This window comes from Chelonoidis abingdonii, chromosome 2 (genome assembly GCF_003597395.2).
Source record: "Chelonoidis abingdonii isolate Lonesome George chromosome 2, CheloAbing_2.0, whole genome shotgun sequence".
NCBI lineage: Eukaryota > Metazoa > Chordata > Testudines > Testudinidae > Chelonoidis > Chelonoidis abingdonii.
Window position 1 is genome coordinate 286,311,120 of NC_133770.1, and position 25,392 is coordinate 286,336,511.

The window sequence follows — 25,392 nt, forward strand, 5'->3', positions numbered from 1 at the left end:
TGTGTGTACCAGCCACTAAAGGGGACAAAGGCCAAAACACTTAATGTGGGTCCCACAGTCAGTTCAGAAAATTGAGTGTCAAATGTTATCTGTCTCTTATATAGCGATTTTCCTTGTAAATGAAGCTGATGATTAGATGTTCTAGTGCCTAAGTATGACACTGGGCATAAGCCTGTAACAGGTAATCACAGCCCCCCTCCATTCTTCTATTAATAGGATATAATGGCAGAGTGAAGTGCTTTGGCTAGAAAAAGGGGTCTTATATTGACACCTAAAGCTCAATGGGCTCGAACAATGGCAGATGGGCAGCGGAAGCTGGTCCCAGAGGCCCAGGCCCCCATTGAGAATAACCTGCTGCACGTTTTGGAGAGTTCAGCACCAGAAAACAATAGCAAAGCAGCCAGTAAATTGTCACTGCCCTGATGGTCCAAATGGAGAAAGAGAGATCTCAATAGCTATGTCCTGCAGCATTTAGGGATTCATTGATTGCAATCTATAACCTGTTTGGCCCACAGTCAGAAGCAAACAGGTACCATAGCCAGGGGAGAGCACAAAACACTCGTGTTTTAGGTTCATAATGGTCTGCTGGACTCAAAGAGATGTGCTACTACATTTTGCTATTTTTATCGAGCCACTAGCAAGTGTTTACAAAATGAGAGTTGGCCCTGACGTTGGCAGTTGTGGTCTCCAAAGGAGACAAACTGACATCTGTGCTCTGTTTGAGAGATGAAAGTATGTCCTATAAATGGCTGTAAAATGTAGTTAGGTGACAGAAGTGAGGATAACAGTTCAAATTTCCTTTTAGACTGGAGTGAACACGCTCAGTAGTATTTTGCTACACAAGTATTCCCAGTGGCATCTATGGGGCTTGGTTTTTACTCCAGTGGGAATTTATCTGAATAAGGATGGAGGGCAGATTTTCAAAGGTATTTAGGTACCTAAAGATGCAGGTAGGGACCTCACCTGCTTAGGTGATTTTGAAAATCCCATTTGGTGCCTACCTGTATCTTTAGGTGCCTAAATGCCTTTGAAAATCTGCCCCAGGGTAAAAACCTCAGGATTTGGTCCTCTTTTAATAATGGGACAAATAATAATAATTGCCTCAAAACAGGCATACAATCAATAGTAACAATAAGCAATTTCTCTAAATGTGTTTGGAAAGTAACCAAGTTCAGGTCAGCTTGCATCACATACCTACAGTGCATTCCTGAGATTATTGAATGCATATTTTCCTTTCCCTAGGTCCAAGTGCTTGTCAAGTAACTGCTGCTCAGGTTTTTCTAAAGACGGTGCAGCTACTGTTATCAGACCCAGGTGCACTGTCTCAGCTGTCCAGTGTTTACATCCCACAGTGCAGCATCGACGGTAACTGGAGACAAGTGCAATGCAATGGCCCCCCTGAGCAAGCTTTTGAATGGTTCCAAAGGTGGATCACCCAGAATAATGAAGGCAAAACTCTGCCTGTTGTTGACCTGTTGAACATACTACTTGAATATAAAGAATTATCTTCCCAAGGCTTTGCAGCCTTTATTAAAGGCTTGTATGTGGCTGGCCATCAGAATATCTTCCCAGCATTGGCCAAGTATTCTTCTTTTGATTCTCTTCCCCCTGGAGTGCTGGAAGGCAACATGACGGTTGTGTCAGAGAACATTTTATTGGATCCATATACATTCTGGCAGCTTCTGCATGGTCAGCTCACCCATTACCCGGGGTCCTACGCTGATTTCAGTGCCCTTTTAGGCCACTTTGAACTGCGCAGTTGTTGGTGTGTTGACAGCAAGGGAGAAGAACTGCAAGGAACTAAGGCCAAGGAGAACAAGATCCCAGCATGTAAGTAACATGACAGAGTTCCTGGTTCTTTATTAACTCCAGTAAGAAAAATTCATCTAGAGAACTACGAAGTAGAAGGATATTGACTCAGGGAAGGACCCATTGATTCCACAGTCACTGCTAGCAAACAGCTGTCTTTTGGAAAAGAATAGATTGCCCCAACTTGAGTAGCAAGGCGTGTGGTGTACTGAAAACTGTTCAAATGACAAGCTATCACTTTAAGTTTCAAGGGGTTTCCTGCTTCTGCTTGCAGGCTAGGGAACTCTGTAGGCAAGGATGAGATCTGGGTTTTCTACAGTCAGTCTGTGAAAGACGCAGTTGGGTCCAAGTTGGACTGAGTTGTGCCTTTCTGCCTTAGGTAGTAGCCTCTCTCTCTCTGTCTCTCTCCATTGATTGTTGTGTGTTAGATTTCTGGATTCTAAGAAATGAAGTAGTATTAAATTGCAGCCTTTCCAGAAGAGTATTTGTTTTGTTTCTAACTCAGAGGTTCTCAAACTGGGGGTTATTACATGGGGGGTCATGAGCTCTCAGCCTCCACCCCAAACCCAGCTTTGCCTCCAGCATTTATAATGGTTTTAAATATATAAAAAAGTGTTTTTAATTTATAAGAGGGGTCGCACTCAGAGGCTTGCTATGTAACAGGGATCTCCAGTAAAAAAAACTTTGAGAACCACTGTTCTAACTCTATGTGTTTAAGCCGTGAGCATAATATGGAGAAATAAAATAGAGAAAATCCTTTCTGTGGAAAAAATGACAGCCAGTCTTATACCAGGGTCAAGTAGATTTTATAATGTATGGTTACCATTTTTGGAATCTGAACACAATCAAAACACAGATAATGAGAAGGGGTTGAGCAGGTACAGATGGGTGTGGGACTTATGGAGGTAATAAATAACAAGTTATGAAAGTGATTTGTTACATGCACTTATCATACAAGCATTATGTTAAGGATAAAATAAAAGCACTCTAAAGTAAGATAAGAGGAATTTTCTTTGCTATTTTTATTACTCAGTGTTTTCTTGCCATCAACCTGATTCAGAAAAGCAAACCTTTTTAGGAAAGCACTTAAGTATGTGTTTAAGTCCTTTTGAGGTCAATGGGACTTAAGCATGTGATTAAAGTTAAACACATGCTTAAATGCATTCCTGATTTAGGGCTGTAGTTAGCATGGTACAGTCAGATGCTGCAGCGACAAGGACCATGTAAGTACGCAGATAGATAAGTTGGATTTTCAAAAGCACACAGCAGTGGCCTAACCCTGCTCCCATCAACTCAGTAGCAAAACTCCCCTGGAAGTCAGTGGGAGAAGAGTAAGGTCAGTGCTGAATGCTTCTGAAAATCTCACCTGCACAGGTGTTGACTTCATCATTTCCCAGGGGGGTGCTTGATCCCTGCTCTGCCCCCACAATACCCTTTCCCCCAAGGCCCCACCCCTGCCCTGCCTTTTCCTGCCCGTGCCCTACCCCACCTCTTCCTGTCCCTGCCCCCGCCCTGCTTTTTCCCGCCCCATTCTGCCCCCTCCTCCGAGCACACCCTGCCCTCGCTCCACTCCCTTCCCTCCTGTACACCGCTGAACAGCTTATCTTGGCGAGTGTGAGGTGCTGGGAGGGAGGGGGAACAACTGATCAGCGGGGCCCACCAGCGGATGGGAAGCGCTGTGGGTGAGGGGAAGGAGCTTATTGATGAGGCTGCTGGTAAGTGCTGAGCACCCACTATTTTTTTTCCTGTGGGTGCTCCAGCCCTGGAGCACCCACAGAGTCAGGGACTATGCTCAACTGTATATCATGTTGCTACCAAAGCAGTGGGGATCTGCATTGCACCACTTGGGTAGATGAGCTGTGAGATGGCCCTGGGAACTAGAATCACCATCTTAGTTCCTCAAGTGGGTCACGGAAAGGACAAAAGGTGGAAAACTTCCAGTGGGGGAAAGAGCACATGAAAACTCAACTATCGGTTCAGGGGGCAGGACTGGAAGAAGAGCAATATTAGATTAACACAGATATATATTTGCAGAGAAGCTTGTATGGACCCTGTTCACAAAGTGCCTGGCTACAAGAAACTTGTAAAAGACAAAGCATAGAAAATGCAAATGAGAGGCCGTATGCCAATCATCACCCTGGACACTTTGCTTGTATGTCGCATCCTTTTTCCCAACCTTTGCCTTCAGTGACTCAAGGCAGGAACTGAGCCTTTCTGCCTCTTTACATGGAGCCTAGTGCATTCTGGGACATGCCATAATACGAATAAAGAATAACAACAACTCTTACTGATCACTTACCCCACTCTCTCTCTCTGTGTGTATACAGAGGGTTTTTCTTTTAACTGATGCAAACCAAAGTAAATATAGAAAGAACCAAGAAATGTTAAATAAGAGACTCTTGAATACAAATGTGTGAATCTTTACTGGAGTAAGATAAAAGTTATTAAAACAACCCTTTGCTGTACATATAGGCCCTGGTGCATGCGAAAGTGTAAAGAAGGAAGCTATGCAGTTCATTGATGAAGCAGAGCAACTCATCCTAGCTTCGAATGGCTCCCATATTCCTTTGGGACAGAGCTTTTTAATGGCAAAAGGACTTCGACTAACAGACAACGATCTTCTTCATTTTGCTGAGACCTTTCAATCAGGAATCGCGTTTTCTGAAAAGCTATTGGCAGGAAGTGACTATGCAGTCCGACTGGCAGCACAATCAAGTAGGTTGGGAGGAGTAGAAGTTAGTGAAGTTGATTGAAATGATATCTTTGGAGAACAGGGCCTTTGCTTAAAGGGGAATAATGCATAAACTCACCCAAAACATTATCTGTATGTACCAGATCTCTATAGGCCAAAGTCAGCCTTGCTGAACGTGAATGTAAATCCATCAGAGTTAATGAAGTTTCAATTGCTTACATCAGGGCTGAGTTTGAACCTTTTTCTTATGCAGCACTGTGGGCGACATTAGAATCTGGACATTTCCCATTCATTAAATTTCCCAGTGTATTTGTAGTATTTCCCCTTCTAAATAAAGGGAATAGAGTAGGACGATGTACATGTGCATTTTAAAAGAATATCCTGGGTTGTTTTTTTTATAGCCTTGCATTTCTACTGGCGGAGTCACTTTACTTCAAAAGGTTCTGCTGGACAAACTACGCTCCTGGGATTTCATCCTTACATTCCCCAGTGTGATGGCCTGGGAAACTGGGAACCAGTCCAATGCTACCAGAGTACTGGTGAGGCATGACTTGGAAAATACTCACTGCTTCTTGTTGAGTTGAGTTGAGATGAGTATAGACAGGTCAGACTGACATATAATGTAACAAAATTAGAAGAAATAACAAGTTATTTCTTAACCAAAAATATATTTGCCGCATGTTATTTTAAATATATATCTGTATTGGTAAGAGAAAGACTATGGATGCTCCATGAAGATACTTGGCCAAATTCTGTCCCTCTGGCTTTCCGTTGTGAGGAATCCCTGGGTAACATAAAGCTGGCATACTGGGCTTTGTCACCCACACTCTTCCAGGTGTAGGGAGCATTCCTGGGGGCCAGATGTGGGAGGACATTGAAGCAGCCCTTGAGGTCTGTGTTCTAAATTACTTCAGGTAAAAATCTTTAGGCTAATCTAAATTATGGCAGGGAATGGCTCAGCTGCCGCTCAGCTCTAGTTAGGTTTAGAGTTCCCTTTGCCTCCGACATTGGGCCTCTTGTAGACTCCAGCTTGGCCAGACCTGGTGTTACATGTTCATACAGCAACAACAGAAAGAATATTCAGAACTTGTTATTTTTTAAATTAATTTCTTGTAAACTTTATAGACCATCAGCCAAATTTTCATCTGACTTATTACCCTATAATATTTCAAATGATTCCGGTAAAGTCTTGTGGGTTATCAATCTAGGTAAACTGAGCCCAATGTGTTCATATACTGATCATGTGAGTTTACTCTTCACAAAATGTGCCAGAATAAAATCAGAAATACCCTGAATCTTCAGCTAAAGTACAAACCAGAGCCCTGATGCAGATATTGGAAACTTTTTGGGTTTTCTTGCCAAAATGAAAAACTGGAAAAAAAAAAAAAATGTGGTGCAAAGAACATTTTATTCAACCCCCAATTTTTTTTTTTTTAGGATTGCTTCTGTTTAATTCTGTTTCTTTTTTATCCTTTTAAAAATAATCTAGCTAAATTTAGAAACAAAATGTTTCTAAGCAAAAAATCAAAACATTTCATTTAAAAAAGCCAAATGTTTCAACTTTTTTATAACAAATATTTCTATTTTTTTGAATGAAACTATTAACTGATTTTGTCCCAGATTCACAAATAATTTTGGTGGACCCAAAATTGTATTTTTTTTTTTTTTTTTGGTGAATAAACTATTCATCCAAAAAATTCACCCAGCTTCCTTTTCACTGATCTGGATTGTGGAACTAGCAATCATATTGTTTTCATGATGATGCTACCATATGGATTGTGTTCAGTATTCCAGCCAACAAACAACAAAATTCTCCTGCAGTTCAGATCAGCATGTGATAATAGCAACAAAGGAAAGGGACATACATTTTTTTAATGTAGGGCTGCTATTATTTCTTGCCTAGGTCACTGCTGGTGTGTGAATGAAAAGGGACGCTACATTACAGATTCTCTGATCATACGCTCAGCACAGTTTCCAAAATGTAAGTTAACCTTTTCGTCCTACAATTTTCCCTATTCTTAGCTGATACATGTCTATATTTTAGTTTTGACTGAGATTTTTAGTAAATCATATATAGCATAACACAAGGTTGTTGTTTTTTTAAACCTTCACAAAAGAAAGGAAAGGGAAGAAAGAAGTTTTGTTTTGTAGCTAGATGAATTCTGTGTGTCTGACTCAACTATTTGGCAGGCTATTTAGAACATAAGAACAGCCATATTGGGTTCCTAGTTCATGGCAATGAGTTCCACGGGGTAGTTGTGCGTTGTGTGAAAAAGTACTTCCTCTTGTTTGTATTAAACCTGCTGCCTGTTAACGTCATTGGGTGATCCCTGGTTTTTGTATTGTGTGAAAGGATCAATAACGCTTCTCTCTCCACTTGTTTTCCATATGGTTTATGATTTTATAGACCTACATCATATCCCCTCTTTCTAAGCTGAACAGCCCTACTCTTTTTAGTGTCTCTTCATACGGAAGCTTTTCCATACCTTTGATCATCCTTGTTGCTCTTCTCTGAACCTTTTCCAGTTCCACTATTTCCTGTTTGAGATGGGTGACCAGAACTGGACACAGTATTCCAAGTATTGTGCACCCCATGGATCTACATAGTAGCATTATGATATTTTCTGTTTTATTTTCTATCTCTTTCCTAATGGTTCCAAAAATACTGTTAGCCTTTTTGACCACTTCTGTACTGAGAAGATGTTTTCAGAGAACTATCCTCAGTGACTCCAAGATCGTTTGCTTGGGTGGTAACAGCTGATTTACAATCCATCTATGTATATATATAGTTGGGATTACTTTTTCTAACGTGCATTACTTTGAACTTATCACTGTTGAATTTCATCTGCCATTTTGTTGCCCAATCAGCCAGTTTTGTGAGTTCCTTCTGTAACTCCTTGAAGTCTCATTTGGACTTAACTGTCCTGAATAATTTTTTATCATCTGCAAACTTTGCTGCTTCTCTGTTCACCCCTTTTTCCAGATAATTAATTAGTATGCTGAACAGCACAGGTCGTAGTACAGATTCTTGGGGAATCTCACTATTCATCTCTCTCAATTGTGAAATTGGCCGTTTATTCCTACCTTTTGTTTCCTATCTTTCAAACATCAGTGATACTTGAGATGAACTTCCTTCTTACCCCTTGGCTACGTAGTTTCCTTAAGAGACTTTAGTGAGGGATCTTGTCAAAGACTTTCTGAAAATCCAAGTCCACGTATTGACTGGATCACCCTTCATCCATATGCTTGTTGACTCCCCCAAAGAATTCTAGTAGATTGATGAGGCATGACTTCCCTTAACAAAAGTCAAATTGACTCTTCCCCAACAAATCATGGTTATCTTTGTCTGCTATAGTTTCTACAAATTTGCCCAGTACTGAAGTTAGGCTCACCAGCCTGTAATTGCCAGGATCCCTTCTCAAGCCCTTTTAAAAAATCTGCAATATTTGACTTCTACATTTACCCTTTTGCTTGATAGAATTTAGGAATAGACATGTATTTTTCAAGGAAATCTTCTGCTTCGTTCCCCAGAAATTGGATCTACAGTGTGACTAACTGGGCTAAGGTAGAAGGGGAACTTCTGCCCTCTACTGCATCGAGTTGGAATGCTCCAGTGAGCTTCAGAGGCCCTCTACTGCTAACACCAAATAGCAATTCATGGTCCGGATGTAGCAAAGCATTTAAGCACGTGTTTAACTTTAAGCATGTGAGTAGGTCCCTGACTTCAGTGGGACTTGTCACATATTTGAAGGTAATCATGTGCTTAAGTGCTTTGCTGAATGGGGGTTGTAACTCAAATGGAAGAGGCATATGCTTTTGGAGTATATGGATTTGAGTTCTCTTCTTGCTCCTGTTGTGCAGTTGCAGGTGGCATAGTCTGCAGCACAGTGACAATAATGAAAACTTGGGTGGCTGTAGGTTTGTTTCAACAGAGTATAATTTCTTTTGCATGTGAGATGCATTCCTTTTCTGTAGGACTTCTCAAATTGTTTCAATATCTAGGAACCACATTGCTTTTTCCACTTTTAAACTTTAAATGCATTTGGTCTTTCTGTATTGCGTGGCTGATAATACTGAGTTTTCTGCCAGGAGACATAAAAGTTGGAAAACCTGGCATATTTTCTTTATGATCACATTTATTGTCATTTTGTTTCTTGGTCAGCTCCAAGACATGTGTTTGTAGGTTCTGATTTTCTTTGAATAGGAGCCAGCAGAGATTATTGGGCCAACTCGCCAGAAGTCAGTGAAGTTACTCTGGGGATGAATTTGTCCCATGAGCACTTCAGCCTTGTTTGTTTGCCATGTTTGCTGATATAGGAGACAGAATTAACACTTAACGAAGAATTCACATGGCAGCTGCCGATCTGAGGCCACGTATTAGTACAAAGATGATGTCTATGAGATGTTTAGGGTGACCATATTTCCCAAAGGGAAAACAGAACACTATGTGAGGCTTGACTGAGCCCCCTCCTGCCCTTCTTACCAGGGCTGGCCTGAGCTGCTTGCCCGAGCCCTGTCTGCCCCCCCAGTATAGGAACATAAGAATGGCCATACTGGGTCAGACCAAAGGTCTATCCAGCCCACTGGCCAGTGCCAGGTGCCCTAGAAGGAGTGAACCTAAAAGGTAATGATTAATTGATCTATCTCCTGCCGTCCATCTCCACCCTCTGACAAACAGAGGCTAGAGACACCATTCCTTACCCATCCTGGCTAATAGACATTAATGGACTTAACCTCCATGAATTTATCTAGTTCTCTTTTAAACACTGTTACAGTTCTAGTCTTCACAACCTGCTCAGGCAAGGAGTTCCATAAGTTGATTGTGTGCTGTGTGAAGCAGAACTTCCTTTTATTTGTGGGGAGGGATAGCTCAGTGGTTTGAGCATTGGCCTGCTAAACCCAGGGCTGTGAGTTCAGTTCTTGAGGGGGCTGTTTAGGGATCTGGGGCAAAAAAAATAGCTCGGGATGGGTCCTTTTTTGAGCAGAGGGTTGGACTAGATGACCTCCTGAGATCCCTTCCAACTCTATGATAAACCTGCTGTTCACTAATTTCATTTGGTGGTCCCTAGTTCTTATATTATGGGAACAAGCAAAGAACTTTTCCTTTTTCATTTTTTTCCACACTACTCATGATTTTATATACCTCTATCATATCCCCCCCCCTTAGTCTCCTCTTTTCCAAGCTGAAAAGTCCTAGCTTCTTTAATCTCTTCTCATGTGGGAACCGTTCCAAACCCCTAATCATTTTAGTTGCCCTTCTCTGAACCTTTTCTAATACCAGTATATCTTTTTTGAGATAAGGAGACCACATCTGTACACAGTATTCAAGATGTGGGTGTACCATGGATTTATATAAGGGCAATTATATATTCTTCGTCTTATTTTCTATCCCTTTTTTTAATGATTCCTAAAATCCAGTTTGCTTTTTTGACTGCCACTGCACACTGTGTGGGCGTCTTCAGAGAACTATCCACGATGACTCCAAGATCTCTTTCCTGATAGGTTGTAGCTAAATTAGCCCCTATCATAGTGTATGTATAGTTAGGGTTATTTCTTCCAATGTGCATTACTTTACATTTATCCACAGTACATTTCAGTTGCCATTTTGTTGCCTATTCCCTTAGTTTTGTGAGATCTTTTTGAAGTTCTTCACAGTCTGCTCTGGTCTTAACTATCTTGAGCAGTTTACTATTATCTGCAAACTTTGCCACCTCACTTTTTACCCCCTTCTCCAGATCATTTATGAATAAGTTGAGTAGGATTAGTCCTAGGTCTGACCCTTGGGGAACACCACTAGTTACCCCTCTCCATTCTGAGAATTTACCATTTATTCCTACCCTTCATTCCCTGTCTTTTAACCAGTTCTCAGTCCATGAAAGAATCTTCCCTCTTATCCCACGACTACTTAATTTACGTTAAGAGCCTTTGGTGAGGGACCTTGACAAAGGCTTTCTGGAAATCTAAGTACACTATGTCCACTGGACCCCTCTTGTCCACATGTTTGTTGACTCCTTCAAAGAAGCCTTATAAATTAGTAAAACATGATTTCCCTTTACAAATACTGTGTTGACTTTTGCCCAACAATTTATGTACTTCTGTGTGTCTGTGGGAGGCTGGAGTTGCTGCTCGCCTGAGCCCTGCCTGCCTCCCGCCTGAGTACTGCCTCTCCATTGCATGGGGCTGGCATTGGGCTCACCCACCACATGTTCCTCCACACCTCACTTTTTGACAAAAGCGGTGTTTGCCCTGTTTGCTCCTGCCAACTGAGCAGCTGGCAAGAACAAATGGGACAAATGCCCACTTTTGAGAAAACAGTTGGGATAGACAGAACTTAAAAAAGGGACTGTCCCAGCCAAAACAGGACACATGGTCACCCTAGTCAGATGTCTTATTCAGGAAGGCATCATGAGATCAGATTTATTTCCTTCATTCAGCCATATGTTTTCTCTCTCAAAGGCCAGACATCATGTCAGCTATCTCAAGCCAATGCGTTAATTTCCAGCTGGAAACAGAGTGGATCAAAGCTCAACGCTACTGCTGCAGACCTGTTCACCCCCTCCTGTCTTGAGGTAAATAACTGGGGGATGGGAAGCAAAGGAGCAAACTGAGCCTTCCCCACCATGGTTAACGCTCTGGCAAGGTCACAGTTCCTGTGCTGAGGAGCTTCCACCGTGCACCCCTGGGGGTTCATGTCACCCTTCAGAGGTAGGATGCTGAGCAGGGTCTGCTCCCAAAGGAGAGTAGACATCATCTTCCTTAAAGGATGGTTTAATGTGCTCACCGTCCACACGGGGAGCTGAGGAGTAGACAGTCTCTTCTGAGGTGCCATTCCTGATGAAACTTTTCTTGGATAATGTGGCTCTGCTCTAGCCCCAATGAAGAAATGTGCCTAAATGACACGATTCATTTAACTGAATTTTAAGAGGAACTTTCCAATGATTTCTTCCAATGGAGGGGAAGATTTGGGCCTCAGAGACAGAAATCAATTCCGCCTGGCCCCAGGACAGGCTCCACGGTGCTTTCTAATTATATAACAATGATCCAAATGGGGCTTTGAAGATGGGGACAAAGGATAAAATGTAATTTTAAACCCAGGTTTTTAAAGGATTTCCATATGAATTCTTTGTAAAGGTAAATGTTGCTTCTTGTAGGGCCCAGTTCTCTTTGCTAGATCAAGCTTGTGGGCTTACGAGCAGCTTTTATTTATTTTTTGTGGTTCATCTTGTCACTGCTTTCTTATGTGAAACTGGAAGATGTTTTTAATTGTAAGGTCCCATTGGAAGAATATTTAAGGAATAAAGGATTTCAGAAAAGTGGGCAGTTTCTCAGGCAGACAAACCACAACTGCAAACTATCCTGATGCAAAGGAAAAACAGGAAGAATAATAGGAGGCAAATACAGCTCCATCAGAAGCTTTTAAAGTGGAAACATGGATGAATTGCTAAGGAGGATTACAAAAGGATAGCCCAAGCATATAAGAACAAAATCAGAAAGGCACATAATGAATTACCCCTAGCAAGTGTAACACTTCAATATCTAGGGGTTCCTTTCCATTGATACAACACAGAACTGGCTTGAGCCCTCACCCAGTAACCTGGGAAATTTACACATCACCCCTTGGTATCTCTGAGAGGCAATATTTCCTCGCTCACAAGCACAGAGTCTGAGTGTAGCAAAGGAACTTGTAATAAAAGGAGGGAAGTAACTTGGCATTAATTTGGGAAAACACTGCAAACAGAGTTCATAAACATAAACCATGAGTAAAAGACCCACCCCCAAGAGGTTGGTCAGTGTCCTTTTCCCCTCAGGTTCTTAAGTCCAGCAACCCAAAAGTCCCTTTCACATGCCTAACCCTTCTCTGCACCCCACACATAGTTGCTGTGCTTTATCAGTGCAGACCCAGAGTTCAGAAATGCATCTGCAGAGTTCACTTCCACTCCCCCCTCGGGTGGGGTAAAGAGGTACCTTACTCATTCTGCTGCTCAGGCACTCGCTCACCGCCCCTCTCTGCCAGCCACCCTGCTGGCTGCTCCTGCTGGCCGCCTGCTCACTGCTGTCACCTTTCCACAAACCGCCTTGCTGGCTGCTCGTCACGGCTCTCTGCCACCGCTCTACTGGCCACCCGCTCACAGCTCTTACCACACCTCTCCACCAGCCGCCCTGCTGGCTGCTCATCATGTCTCTCTGTGGCAGAAGCCACTTGTTCGCCAGATGACTGTCAGTCACCTTCTGCTGCCACCTGCCTCTCTACTGTGACCTCTGCACACTAATCTCTTAGGGTATGGCTACACTTGGAATTTCAAAGCGCGGGAGTGCTGCCGCGGCAGCACTTTGAAGTGTGTGTGTGGTCAGAGCGTCAGCGCTAGGAGAGAGAGCTCTCCCAGCGCTGCACGTAAACCACATCCTTTACGGGTGTAGCGTGCAGCGCTGGGATCCGCGCTCCCAGCGCTACTGCTCTGATTACACTGAGGCTTTACAGCGCTGCATCTTGTAGCACTCAGGGGGGTGTTTTTTCACACCCCTGAGTGCGAAAGTTGCAGCACTGTAAAGTGTGAGTGTAGCAAAGCCCTTGGTAATGTTCAGATCTGTTCAGGCTGGTCAGAAACACTGTCCCACCTCAAGTGATTTCAGCTCTGATTGGGCATTTAACATAACAAAGAGGCTCCTAATGAAGCCTATTTAGCTCCATTCTTTGAACAGTGGGGAGAAACAGGTTAAACCTTTGACGAGTGAAGCCTCCTAGCTGGGAATACCTGTCCCCACCCCTCTTACTTTCAGGGCTCTGACATTTGAGTACCTGGCTTAATGATGCTCTTTCTCCTGTGTTTTCTTGTGTTCCTACAATAATTACAACATTGGCAGCCATATTTCACTATCCCTGCATTCAGTGCTAAGGAGATTTGTACCCAACACCAGCCAAATTTGATCACTTTGACACCACTGTATCTGCTGAATTTGTAAGCAGAGCAGGAGCAAACAGTATTTAAATAAACACACCCAAATCATTCCCCATCCCAGCTAACTGTCAGGGAAGCAGTCATTCAGACTTTGCTTGTACAAGGAACATAAAACAATGGTTCTCAACCAGGAGGTCCATGACCCCTTAGTGGGCTGTGAGCTGGTTTCAGGGGGCTGTGAAGCCTAGGGTGACCAGACAGCAAGTGTGAAAAATCAGGAGAGGGGTTGGGGGGTGTAATAGGAGCCTATATAAGAAAAAGACCCCAAAATCGGGACTGTCCCTATAAAATCAGGACATCTGGTCACCCTAGTGAGACCCTGCATCTGAAGCCCATGTCCCAAGCACTGGCACCCCTGCAGGGTTGAAACCAGGTGTGGAAGTGTGAGGCTGAAGCCTGGAGCTCCGAGCCCCATTGCTCCCCACAACACTAAGACATAAGACTCAAGAGGTAATTGTAGCATTCTACTTGATGCTGGTGAGGCTTCACCTGAAGTGTTGTGTCCAATTATGGGTGCCACACTTTAAGAAAGATGTGACAGCTTGAAGAGAGTCCAGAGGAAAGCATCAAAAATGATGCAAGGTTTAGAAAACCTGACTTATGAGGAAAGCTGGCCATGGTTTGTGTTGAGTAAAGACCTGATACGTCTTCAAATATGTTAAGGAATTTTATAAAGAAGTTGATGATCAATTGTTTTCCATGTCCACTGATGGTAGGTCAAGAAATAATTAGTTTAATCTGCAGCAATGAAGATAGGTTAGATATTAAGAAAAACTTTCTAATTCTAAGGGTATAGAACAGGCTTCCAAGGGAGGTTGTGGAATCCCCATCATTGGAGGTTTTTAAGAACAGGTTGAACAAACACCTGTCAGGGATCATCTAGGTCAGGGATCGGCAACCTTTCACAAGTGCTATGCCGAATCTTCATTTATTCACTCTAATTTAAGGTTTTGCGTGCCAGTAATACATTTTAACATTTTTAGAAGGTCTCTTTCTATAAGTCTATAATATATAACTAAACTATTGTTGTATGTAAAGTAAAAAAGGCTTTAAAAATGTTTAAGAAGCTTCATTTAAAATTAAATTAAAATGCAGAGCCCCCCGCACTGGTGGGCAGGACCCGAGCAGTGTGAGTGCCACTGAAAGTCAGCTTGCGTGCCGCCTTCGGCACCCGGGCCATAGATTGCCTACCCCTGCTCTAGGTTTACTTGGTCCTGCCTCGGTGCAGAGGGCTGGACTTGAGGACCTCTTGAGGTCCCTGCCAGGCCTACAGTTCTATGATTCTATGATGAAGGCTTTTGAAATGTGGGTTCTGGTGAACATTGCACATTAGCAACAACCCTGTGTAAAGTACATTGCCCTACAGTAACATTGTAATTGGTCCATCTTAGACTGGAGAATATACTGTGCTACAGAAGTCAGACACGGGTGCTTGGTGTGTGGATCCCACGTCAGGAACTGTAGTTCAACACAGCAGCAAGGATTCAGATGGCAGCCCCCTGTGTAAGTACTGGTATTCACCAACTTGCTGGCTAAGCCATTTTGAAACTCAACCATTTATTGTCTCAATCTCACAGGTTCTCTGTTACACAACTGGGAGTCGAGAGGCCTGGTTCTGTTCCTGGGCCTGCCACCTATTTGCACTGTCCCCTTGATCAAGTCAACCGCCTTAATCTTATGTACTCAATGGTTGTAAATTGGCTTCAGTTGAGCTTCACTGATTTACATCAGCTGGATGTCTGGTTCCTGGATTTTACAGTCCCATGGTTCATTCTAATGTATAAATTCTGAGGAAGTCTCTGAGTACCATTGAACTTTAAAATATCCTCCTCCAAAGGCTATAAAATAACATATATACAAAATCACACCAGGTATAAAATATCATCTATTTACATGGCAATCTGTGGCCTGGCTCCAGTGAGATTCCATACTTGCTATGACACCCCATAATTGTGCCTAGCAGCTCAGTGGAATAGGAACTGGCCTATCTGGACATCTGGGAACCTTTTAACTTTTTAAAAGATAGATGTGAATCAGTTCCTTTTGCCTGTGCCATTTAGGGCTTTCAGCACGTTAAAATACATTTAATTTGTTTATTAAAAAAATTGCAAGATGCCTTCAATACGTCTTACCACTGGCTGAATAAATAATTACAAATAATTTATTTAACAAAATTTGCTTTTTTTATGTTTGCAGATTGTCCACAAAAAAAATTGCAAAACGCTGGAATTTATTCTTTTCACTGAAATTGTTGGCAATTTCTGCTTTCAGACTGTTCATTATCAGTGGGTTGTGAATATACGCAATTTACATATGCAAGAGTACAAACTTAGTTCCCAGTTCTGCAAGATCTTACATCTATGTAATTTTACATACAGGTTCAGTCCCATTGGATAAGAACCAGGCTGAACACTTTGCCCCAAGCTGGGATTGAGTTAACTGGAGCTATTCATGAGCATATAGTTACATGTTCATAAGTGTTGGCAGGGCTGGGCGCTTAAAATTAGATTTTTTGTGTGTGTTAGTGTTAATAAATAGAGCTAGTTGGGAATCTTCTAATGAAATATTTTTGTCAGAAAATGCCAATTTGTCAAAACAAAAATAGCTCACAGAAAAGAGTCAGTTTTGATAGATCTCCAGGTTCAAAATAAATAAACAAACACATCTGGGGAACAAAAATCTGAAATTGATTAAACATTCTGTTTCAACATTTTCAAAATGAGAATTTCTTTTTGGTTCAAAATGACTTATTTGAAAATTTTAATTAATTTCCATTTAGGCTTGATAGAATTTGATTTTTATTTTTTGTATAATTTTGATAGATAATATCAATGTCTATTTTTGACCAAATTTTTAATCAATCAAAATTTTCGTAGTTGCTCAAAATTTTGGCGTGTGTGTGTTTGTAAGAGAGAGAGAGTGAGTGAGGCAATGAGAGGGCAGACAATAACTAATAACAGTAGATTTTGAGATTCAAAAAGTTAAAGCTCTACACAAACATAAATTGTCAACATTCTATCTCAAAATGTACAAAGTGTACATCCTTAAATGAAACTCTAATAAGTTCTCAAGCAGCATTTTTTTCACTTTGCCGATCTGTAAATTTTGATCATTATTGATGGAAATATTTTTTCATAGGTTTGTGTGTGTGTGTGTGTAAGGTGAAATTGATGTTTACTGATTTTTACTGATAAACAGACTAATCCTTCCAAGCCTCTTCATACTAAAATAAGGATAAAAAACCCCAAAGGAATAAGTTAAATATATAAAAAGGTCAAAATCAAATGTAACACTTTGAAATTATATAAATTAAACATTTTTACTGACATGACCTAAAAAAGTTTGATGATTGTTGTGCAAAAAAATTTAAGATTTCAATTTTTTGTACCAGTTCAGGATGAGAATATTTTTTTTTAATCTTGAAAATTTTCATGGCATGGGAAAACTGTCAGTCCCTGCCTCCAACTCTACTAGTAAAGCTTATTCATTGGGATACTCATGGAAAGTGAACATAGAAAGTGCTCAAACACAGTTGAAGCAAAATTGTTTTAAATATGAAAAAATATTAGTATCAACAGTACTGTATTTCTACAAGATCAACTTTATGAAGATTCAGATAGGTATATCTCCATATATTATATTAAGCTATCTCATAGAACTGGAAGGGATCCTGAAAGGTCATTGAGAATAGCCCCCTGCCAGGACCAAGCACTGATTTTGCCCCAGATTCCTAAGTGGTCTCCTCGAGGATTAAACTCACAATTGACCTGAGTTTAGCAGGCCAATGAGCAAACCACTATCTCTCCTTCCTTCATACTAATTGTTGCTTGCATATTAATGGTTCAAAATGGCAGCATTTTGTAGAGATAGCGAAGTCTCATGTATATCTATACAGATACAAACTTAACTATGGTCGCATGAGAATTTGTCCATTATAATCTCTCTGTTTCCTTCAGTAATAGCCCCAAATTTAAAGTATCATTATGGTAAGATATAGTGTTTTGGACAATTACTGTACAATACTGAAGTTCATTTCTGTAGGTGCTCATAGTTTCTCCTTTTCTGCTCTTTCCCTTGTAATCAATCTCTTGTCTTTAAAGGTCCTGGTTTCTGTAGTATGCTAACGTCCAAAGTTAGCTTACGAGAAATTGGCAAAGGGTACATCCCTCAGTGTGAAGGGGACAACGGAAACTTCTCACCAGTCCAGTGTGACCAGGATCAGGAAAGCTGTTGGTGTGTCTTTGAGAATGGAGAGGAGGTGCCTGGAACACGAGTAAGAGGAGAAAGGCCAGCATGTGAAAGTGAGTTGTGGCAACAGTCAAAGTAACATTTACACAGGTTCAGATCCAGAATAGGACCCTGATCTAAACTTTCCCAGCATTTAGCTGTGTTGAGATTTAGGTTCCTGTTCCTGTTAAAGAGATTTATTTTTATCTATCTATGTATTTAGAGGCTCCAGCCAGGCTGGATGCATTTTCCAAAGTTCCTTAAAGTTCAGAGGGTTGTGTTTGGTTGGGCAGGGGAGAGGACTTTTGGATTCGGTGGCTAATCTTAGTGGTAATGAAGAGTCAAGACAGATGAGCCAGTCATGCTAATCTAAGAACCACCCTGAACAGTTTGCCCAAGACTTCAACTGATCCCAGTCTCAGCCTGCCCTTGGATTGAAAAAAATTAACTGGCTGAAAAAAAAAATGTGTATTTCTGTAATTCCTGCTTTTGGCCTTTGACCAGGATGATAAAGTAGATGGGCCAAAACACTACATGTTCACAGAGTATTTCCTGCCTCGCCAAAGCTACAAAGATCTGGAATTCTGTCAAGATTTGCAGCATGATTTCAGAGAGATTTGGATAAACTTAATTTCCAATAACTGTTATAGATTCCCCATCACTGAACTGAAGCAGAACAAATTAGACATTTTTCAATAATATGGTCCAAATTGCAATGATAAATTCACAGAAATTAGATCTAGAAAAACTTCTTTCAAGGCCAGAATTATCCCCTGCTGGATATTCTTGTGCACTTTTGTTCTATTTTTTAAATGAATGTTGTTGGTAGATTTGAAAAAAGACCAAACTACAAGAAAGTATGTAGGATTGCCTGTGTGATTCTGGGATTTGCAGAGTTCTACACACACATCTAACTATTTCAACACAGGGCTGCAGCAATGTGTGCTAGTCACATGGAAGAATCCTTTAGGAATTTGGAAGGTAATGTACAATATTACATTGCAGAAATAGAGCATTCTGTAGGAGAGATCTTGTGAGAAATCCTGACATTTAGGGAGCCTAGGAAACCAAAATGCTCTCGGTGTCAGAAGAGCAGCAGAGAATGGTGAAAGAGCTTTTGACAGGCTCCAGGAAGAGCATGAGTTGGCAGAAAAGACGAGTGGAGAAGATCCAAACTAGGTCCTAAATTCTGAAGTCCTTTCTCTGTCCTTACTCCCACTGAAGGTCAATAGCAGTTTTCCCTGAGTATGAGCTGAAAATGGAAGCTACATTTCAATATGTTGGCAGGTTTTGCATGAGTGCCAGGCATTGTTTTGGAGCATCCAATGCCCAGTAGGTTTTTTTTTCCATCTTAAATGGATGCAGGCACAAGAGTGATCGGTAACAATTCATGATTTAGATACTTCTCCAGCCCCAAATTGTTAGAAAGACGTATTGGAAAATCTCACAAGAACAGGTTTTCTTGCGAGATTCCTGTTACCTTCTGTGTACAGTCAGGCTGTGAAGATACCCCGAGAACAACATTTCTCCTGGAATTTTGTCACATCTACTTCTGGAAACAGGAAAAAATGAAAATAATGGATAAAAAAAGGTTAATGGAATGTTTTAGAACTTAAACAGTTTGGTTAGAGTTTAAGATGAAGGTTCAGGGCGTTCTTATTTTCCTCCAAGTGGCTGTCCATCCAGCCTGTAACTTCTGATTACTAATCACTATTGTTAAGAGCTCTGGAATAGGCCTGAGAAGTAGCCCAAGTCTTTATCACTACCCTGGGTGTATTTCCAAAATGGGAAAGTTGCCTGTGAGCAGATGAATCTGACATAGTGGGAGAGTACTATAAATCCATTTGTCTATATCAGAAAAGACAGCAGTAACTGTACGTTGTAACTTTCAAGTGCACATTGAATACAATATGGTTTTCATTAGAGCAATCAGTTCCATAATAGCTGGGTTCCCCATAGCTCATTTTCTGCGTCCATGTAATAGAGTTTGATGGAATCCAACATCTTCTTGTTGATGTGTACATCTTGTTAATTCCAAGTATCTTCATATTCCGCACCACTCGCATTCCATCTTTCCACTACTCATAAATGGAGTGGGAGGAGAAAGAGAGACAGAATATTCTGAGTAAATTCAGATGCAAGTCCCTGGATATGATGACTTTCCTAGGTAGGTTGTTAAACGTGTTGGGGAGAGAGGAGTCAACAGTCATTAAGTAGAATGTTAAGCCACAGGAATGAATTGCCAGTGACTGGGTGGATGGCGAAAGGCACTCTTCATTCCTACAACAGCAGCAAATGGGCTTCAGAAGTGTAAAAATGACAACACAGCCTTTCTAGTGTGAGCTGCTTGTCAGCCTAACAAGAATGAGGAAGGAACTGGAAGCTGAACCAAACAAGGAAGTTACTGATTGGGTTCAGTAATGAGGGACCCAAGCTGAAACCTATGTATGATACAGGAAAAACAAAGGAGTACAGGCAGCAACTCTAAATTTTACATTCTTTGAGGAAAAGTCTGCTCTTGATACACCAGCACACTCGTTAGAATTAACCATACTGGGCCAGTATAGATGAGAGCACAATATGGCCTGTTGGTTGTGAAAAATATTAGAGCAATACAGAAGACAACAGGTTGGTTTTACATTGACCCGTGTGAAGAGCTATTAACATAAGCTGCCCTAAACACCTACGATGACAACAGATAAACTGGTGATAATAGAAATTACCTGTGTTATATGTTAGAACTGATGGTGTTGTGCTGATAATTGTATTTGTCTCCAGAAGTCTCAGGAATTGCTTTGGGAGTTTGTAAAGCAAGCGACCACCTCCCTTCCTGGCCTCTGGCTTTGAACTTATGAGCTGATTGGGAGTCACTAAGAGGATAGGAAATCTTGCAATGACCTTTTTACTGAGATATAATACACTTCATTTTTTAAAAAGGTGCCGTAATGGAAATTTGTTAAGTAGCATAAGAGTTGGAAATTAAGACAATGAGCAACTGATATTCTTCTCTTAGCTCCACGCCATAATGTTCGGCACTGAAGAGTGACATGAAGAGGAGGTGCTATGACATAGTCAGTGTTTGGGAAGATGAGCTGTATTTGACAAGCAAATGAGCTTTCTGATGAGATGGATGAAATTGATATGAAGGCCTTTCCACTCTAGTGGCCAAATAATACTTTCAAGCCATGCATGCAACAGTCTCTGAGCCCAGTCCAATGCCCACTGAAGTCAATGTAAGTCCTTTCATTGGCTTCAAAGAGCATTGGATCAAGACCACTGACATCAGTGGGAACTCCCTGCCTAGAGGTTGATGAGGGTTACTTGGAGAGTTTATCCTGAATGTTTCAGAGTTTTATCTTTCACATGTTCCTTTTCTTCATATCTTCCCAGGTCCCCAATGCTCCCTGCCTTTCAATGTGTCTTATGTGGTCAATGGAGCACTTTTCTGTGCAAATGTCTCTGAACAAAATCAGAGTTTTCAGAAGTGCCAGCTGATTTGTCGTCAAGGCTTCCATAGCGCCTTTTCCAATGCAACATTCCTGTGTGATAGAGAGAGTCGCGGTTGGCTCTCAGAACCCCCCCTCTCTCAAAGCTGTCAGAGTAAGTACAGCTGCTACAGAGGAGCGTTCTCATATTTAAAAGCAGATCAATGTTTAGAAGCCACCCATCTTTAGTACCGGCACCTTCACCAGGGAGGATGCAGGGGAAACTAAATAGATTTAACAGAAGCTGCCCTCATTTTGAAGCTACCTTTAAATTACAATAAGAGAAGGAAGTAATTAGATCCGTGACTTCTAAATAAGGATGTGCAGTAAGTCAACCTTGCGCTCTGTCTTCATCCTCATCTTTGCCTTTCAGCTGCTCCCATACCTGTAACTGTTCCCTTATTCTGTAATTATAGAGATGTAAATAGATGGATATTTCTTTTAAATATAGATTTTTCTCTGTAAGTGAAAAGACGCTGGTGTCATGAAATGGCTCTGATGGAATCACTTACTTCTGAAAGAACAGATTAGTGCCTGATGTCTGAATTTAGCAGAACTCAAATGTTTATTCGTATAATCAAGTAACTTTTGTTACTTCTATGTCTTTCTGTAACAATCTGTTCCCTAAGGTTATTGCCATCTTCATTGGCTGCCACCTGGTGTTTTTGTTTTGTTAAAAAAGAAAACTCACCTCAAATCTTGAAAGCTGCATGTGTCTGTTCTGAACTCATGTGGCCAGTTCTTTCTTACCACTTGCCATGTCAATGATTTGGACAGGAATGGGCTCTGATCAAAATGTCAGAGCTGAACACTACTGAAGTTTGAGGCAGTATGGATCAGCTCTGGAACTCAACTTTGCAGCTGACCCTTGTCTCTACAGTAGGCCAAATTGAAATGCTGGTTTCAAACATTCCTACCCACAACAAAGTACCCACCCTCCCCCCGCACACACACACGGCCTACCACCCAAAAAATAAAATAAAAAGTTAAACACATTTGGATCTGGATTCTGGTCTCAATCTAAAATTTGTTCCATCTTTCACCCTAAGCCTAAGCAGTTGTCTCTCCTTTAGGGGGGAAAAAAAAAAAGAGAGAGAAAGAAAAAATTCTAAATCACTTTAGTATTTGCAGAACAGGTGTTGATGCAAGATCAAAACTTGGCTTGCAGTGTCAATGGCTTTTCTATACCTCGCCCCTAGGTCATTATGAACGGCAGCTTTGGTAAATGTTGCATCATAAATATTAAGGGCACTAAACCCCTTTTTTTTCTTTTTCAGGGCTCCAGTTATTTCAGAATGTCCAAGCTCAAACACACTTTGAGCTACTGCTGCCTTCTGAGAAGACCTGCAGCTCTGACTATGCTGGTTTACTGCAGGCATTTCAGATCTTTATATTCGATGAATTGAAGGCCCTTGGTTTCTGTCACATTCAGGTATTCTACATCTCTTTTTCTGGATTCGTGAAAAAAGCGTGCAGCATCTTAGGTTCTGGAGATGAAAAGGCAGAGACAAAAAAATATGGGATCTTATAGATAACCCAGATGATCACAGACCAAAAATTTAATTTGGATCATTTGGAGTGAATTTTTCCAAAGACTTCCAGGACTTTATACAGCTATGGAGAGGAGTGAGCTGGACTATATTCTGACTCATGCAGCATCAGCTAACAGCACATTATAATAAATCTCGGTGTTAGGACATTTGTTTTGATAATCAGGGTCAAATTGACCATTCTTGAATTTCATTTCATTACTAGTATGTTTTCTCATATGTGGTCTTGTCTAAATGTGCAGTGCAGTGGCTTTCACCAAACTATGATATGCTTCTCTTCTTATGTTAACCCTTTCTACTGTGTGAACTTCAACCCTGTGTGGAAGACCAGCAGAAGGCCTATGCATTGTTTAAGTGGTACATAGACACTGTGACAGCCCTTTGCAGAGGGGTGAATTTCACTCCACCATGCATAACAATTCCATTTCGTACACAAAATTCCAGTTTTAATACTGTCTCTTACATGCTAAGGTTTCCTACAATATACAATTCAATCAGTATTAAATACTGAATATGGACTAGTTTGATATTACACTATTCCTTTAATGTTGCTTAAAGTAGTTGCTGAACTCCTCTGGTAGGCAGGTTCAGGTCAAGCTGCAGATCCTTCCTGCTTAATAGACCTTTTCTACTATAACCAGCATGGTATTTACAACAATTACCCTGCCTCCTCCAGTCCACTCTTGCAACACCAGTCAATTCTGTTACAGCTGGGGTGTGAGTGGTCTGCCCTAGTGGGTGGAGACAGAGTTAGGTCTAGTGGGTAGAGCCACAGCCAAGCATCAGAGCTGGAGTTGGAAGACAGAAATCAGAGCCAAAGTCAGCACTGCCAGGCAGGTTCTCTGTGGGTGGCATATCCTGTGGTGCTTGACCCCATGAGGTTCATAGCCCCGTCAATCACTATTCTGCCAGAGCTCTTGGGTGATGGCACTGATGTGGTAGTTTCTCAGCAACCAGTGGACCCAGATTTTAGCCCCCACCTACCTAAGTCAGAGATGTATATCATCAGAAAAGAGAAAAGATAACAATTCCATGGAGCCTACTAGGAACCTTGCCATGCCAGTCAGATAAACTGGAAATTACTCAGACATGAGGGTAATGGGGGTCAGTTCAAAAACCGTAGATAGGGAGTGAAATCTCCTGTGTGTTGCATTGTCTATGCCACAGGTATTGTGACAAAGGAAAATCATTTAAGCAGTCTTATTCTGGTACAAGTAACAGTAAATGCAATACGTATAATAAATGCAATACATCTTAGAGTCAATATCTGGTTTGTGTATAAAAAAGACCTTGGATAAAAAATTCAAAAGCATCTAAGTGATTTAGAAGCCCAAGGCCCATTTTCAAAAGGGATTTAGGCACTTAGGAGCCTAACTCTCACTGAAAGTCAGTAGTACTTAGGCTTCTCAGTGCATGGGTCATTTTAAAAAATGGGACTTAGATGCTTTTGAAAACATCCCCTCTTGTCAAATGCTTGTTTTGAGCATAGGCCGGTGCACATATTCTAATACAGAGGCAGCAGTGAGGGCGAAAAGGCCACAAAACTTAAAATCTGTCTCTTTTGAAAATCATTATTAAGGTAAATACATTTGGAAACACGGGTTCCGTTTCTGTTTGCGACGATTCTGTCGTGCTGGTGGAATGTTTGCGTGTGGACCGACTAGGGGTGAACATCACATGGAAAGCTCAGCTTGAAGGCATCCCAGCAGGTTCTCTCCCTGATTTACATGATATTGGTATGTATTTTTACCCCCTCTGTTGACGTTTCTATTTACGTAGCCTATCTGGCTGTTAATTATGCTCCTCTGCCTACTCCTGGGATAATGAGCTTAAAAACTGTCAGGAATGCCAAGTGGCATTGGGGGGCCATCCTGGAATGTTTTTTCCCCATTCTGAATTTTAAGGCCTTCAAAATTTGACTTTGAAAAGGATCAATACTTGCCTGTTTCAGGCTGTGACTGCACTATGAAACAGAATCACGTTTGAATATAGTTGTCAAACAGGGCTCTCCATCTGAGTCTCTCTCAGCTGGTGTTGAGAATCATTGTGTTTCTGACATGGGCAAGCTTATCTCAGCTGTTGCACCGCACTGGTCATGTCCCCAACAGTGGGAACAGTTGTGTTACATATGACTTGAATTGGACTTAGTGGAAGCCATAGTTTGCACCTGTTGTCAAAATTCCTCCCCTATACTATTGTATCCTATATAGGTTTTTATAGGATCCGGGTGCCTAACCCTTTACGTCCTAAATCCTGTGTCCAGTATACACACAATCCATCAGTGTGGTTGCAAAGTCAGCTACAGAATCAGGGCAAGGCACTCCTTTCTTGACTAGAAGCAGTGAACACTGCTGGCCTCTGCCAACATAGAAACAAGAGACGGCGCATTTATCCCCAGCTCAGGTACCCCTCATGCTGGCATATCTACAGTACTGTGGCTTTGGAATGCCATTCTCAGCATTTAAAAAAAACAACAACCCTACCTCTGCAAGTTCCCTCTTTTAATTTGGGGATTTCAAGACTCCATGTGCCCTCCAGTGCTGTTGCTTGATTGGAACTGAGTTCAAAAGTCTTCAGAACTGGGCTCTGAGTGGAGTGGTTGTGTGGTTAGCATACAATTACACGGTCTGTTTGTGTTTACATCCATTTGTGGGGAACATGAATATTAAATT

The 25,392-nt window shown here is 41.4% G+C and overlaps 1 protein-coding gene across 2 annotated transcripts in view; it reads left to right on the forward strand.

The window, feature by feature from the left end:
- TG (thyroglobulin) overlaps window positions 1-25,392 on the forward strand; it is a 216,760-nt gene that overhangs the window by 20,382 nt on the left and 170,986 nt on the right. For both annotated transcript variants that reach the window (XM_075063253.1, XM_075063254.1), the window contains exons 10-19: window positions 1,243-1,830; window positions 4,282-4,524; window positions 4,903-5,040; window positions 6,405-6,482; window positions 10,958-11,070; window positions 14,850-14,961; window positions 17,559-17,759; window positions 21,076-21,285; window positions 22,448-22,602; window positions 24,300-24,456. In XM_075063253.1, the coding sequence (XP_074919354.1) occupies window positions 1,243-1,830; window positions 4,282-4,524; window positions 4,903-5,040; window positions 6,405-6,482; window positions 10,958-11,070; window positions 14,850-14,961; window positions 17,559-17,759; window positions 21,076-21,285; window positions 22,448-22,602; window positions 24,300-24,456 (1,995 nt within the window). The remainder of the gene's footprint in view (window positions 1-1,242; window positions 1,831-4,281; window positions 4,525-4,902; window positions 5,041-6,404; window positions 6,483-10,957; window positions 11,071-14,849; window positions 14,962-17,558; window positions 17,760-21,075; window positions 21,286-22,447; window positions 22,603-24,299; window positions 24,457-25,392) is intronic.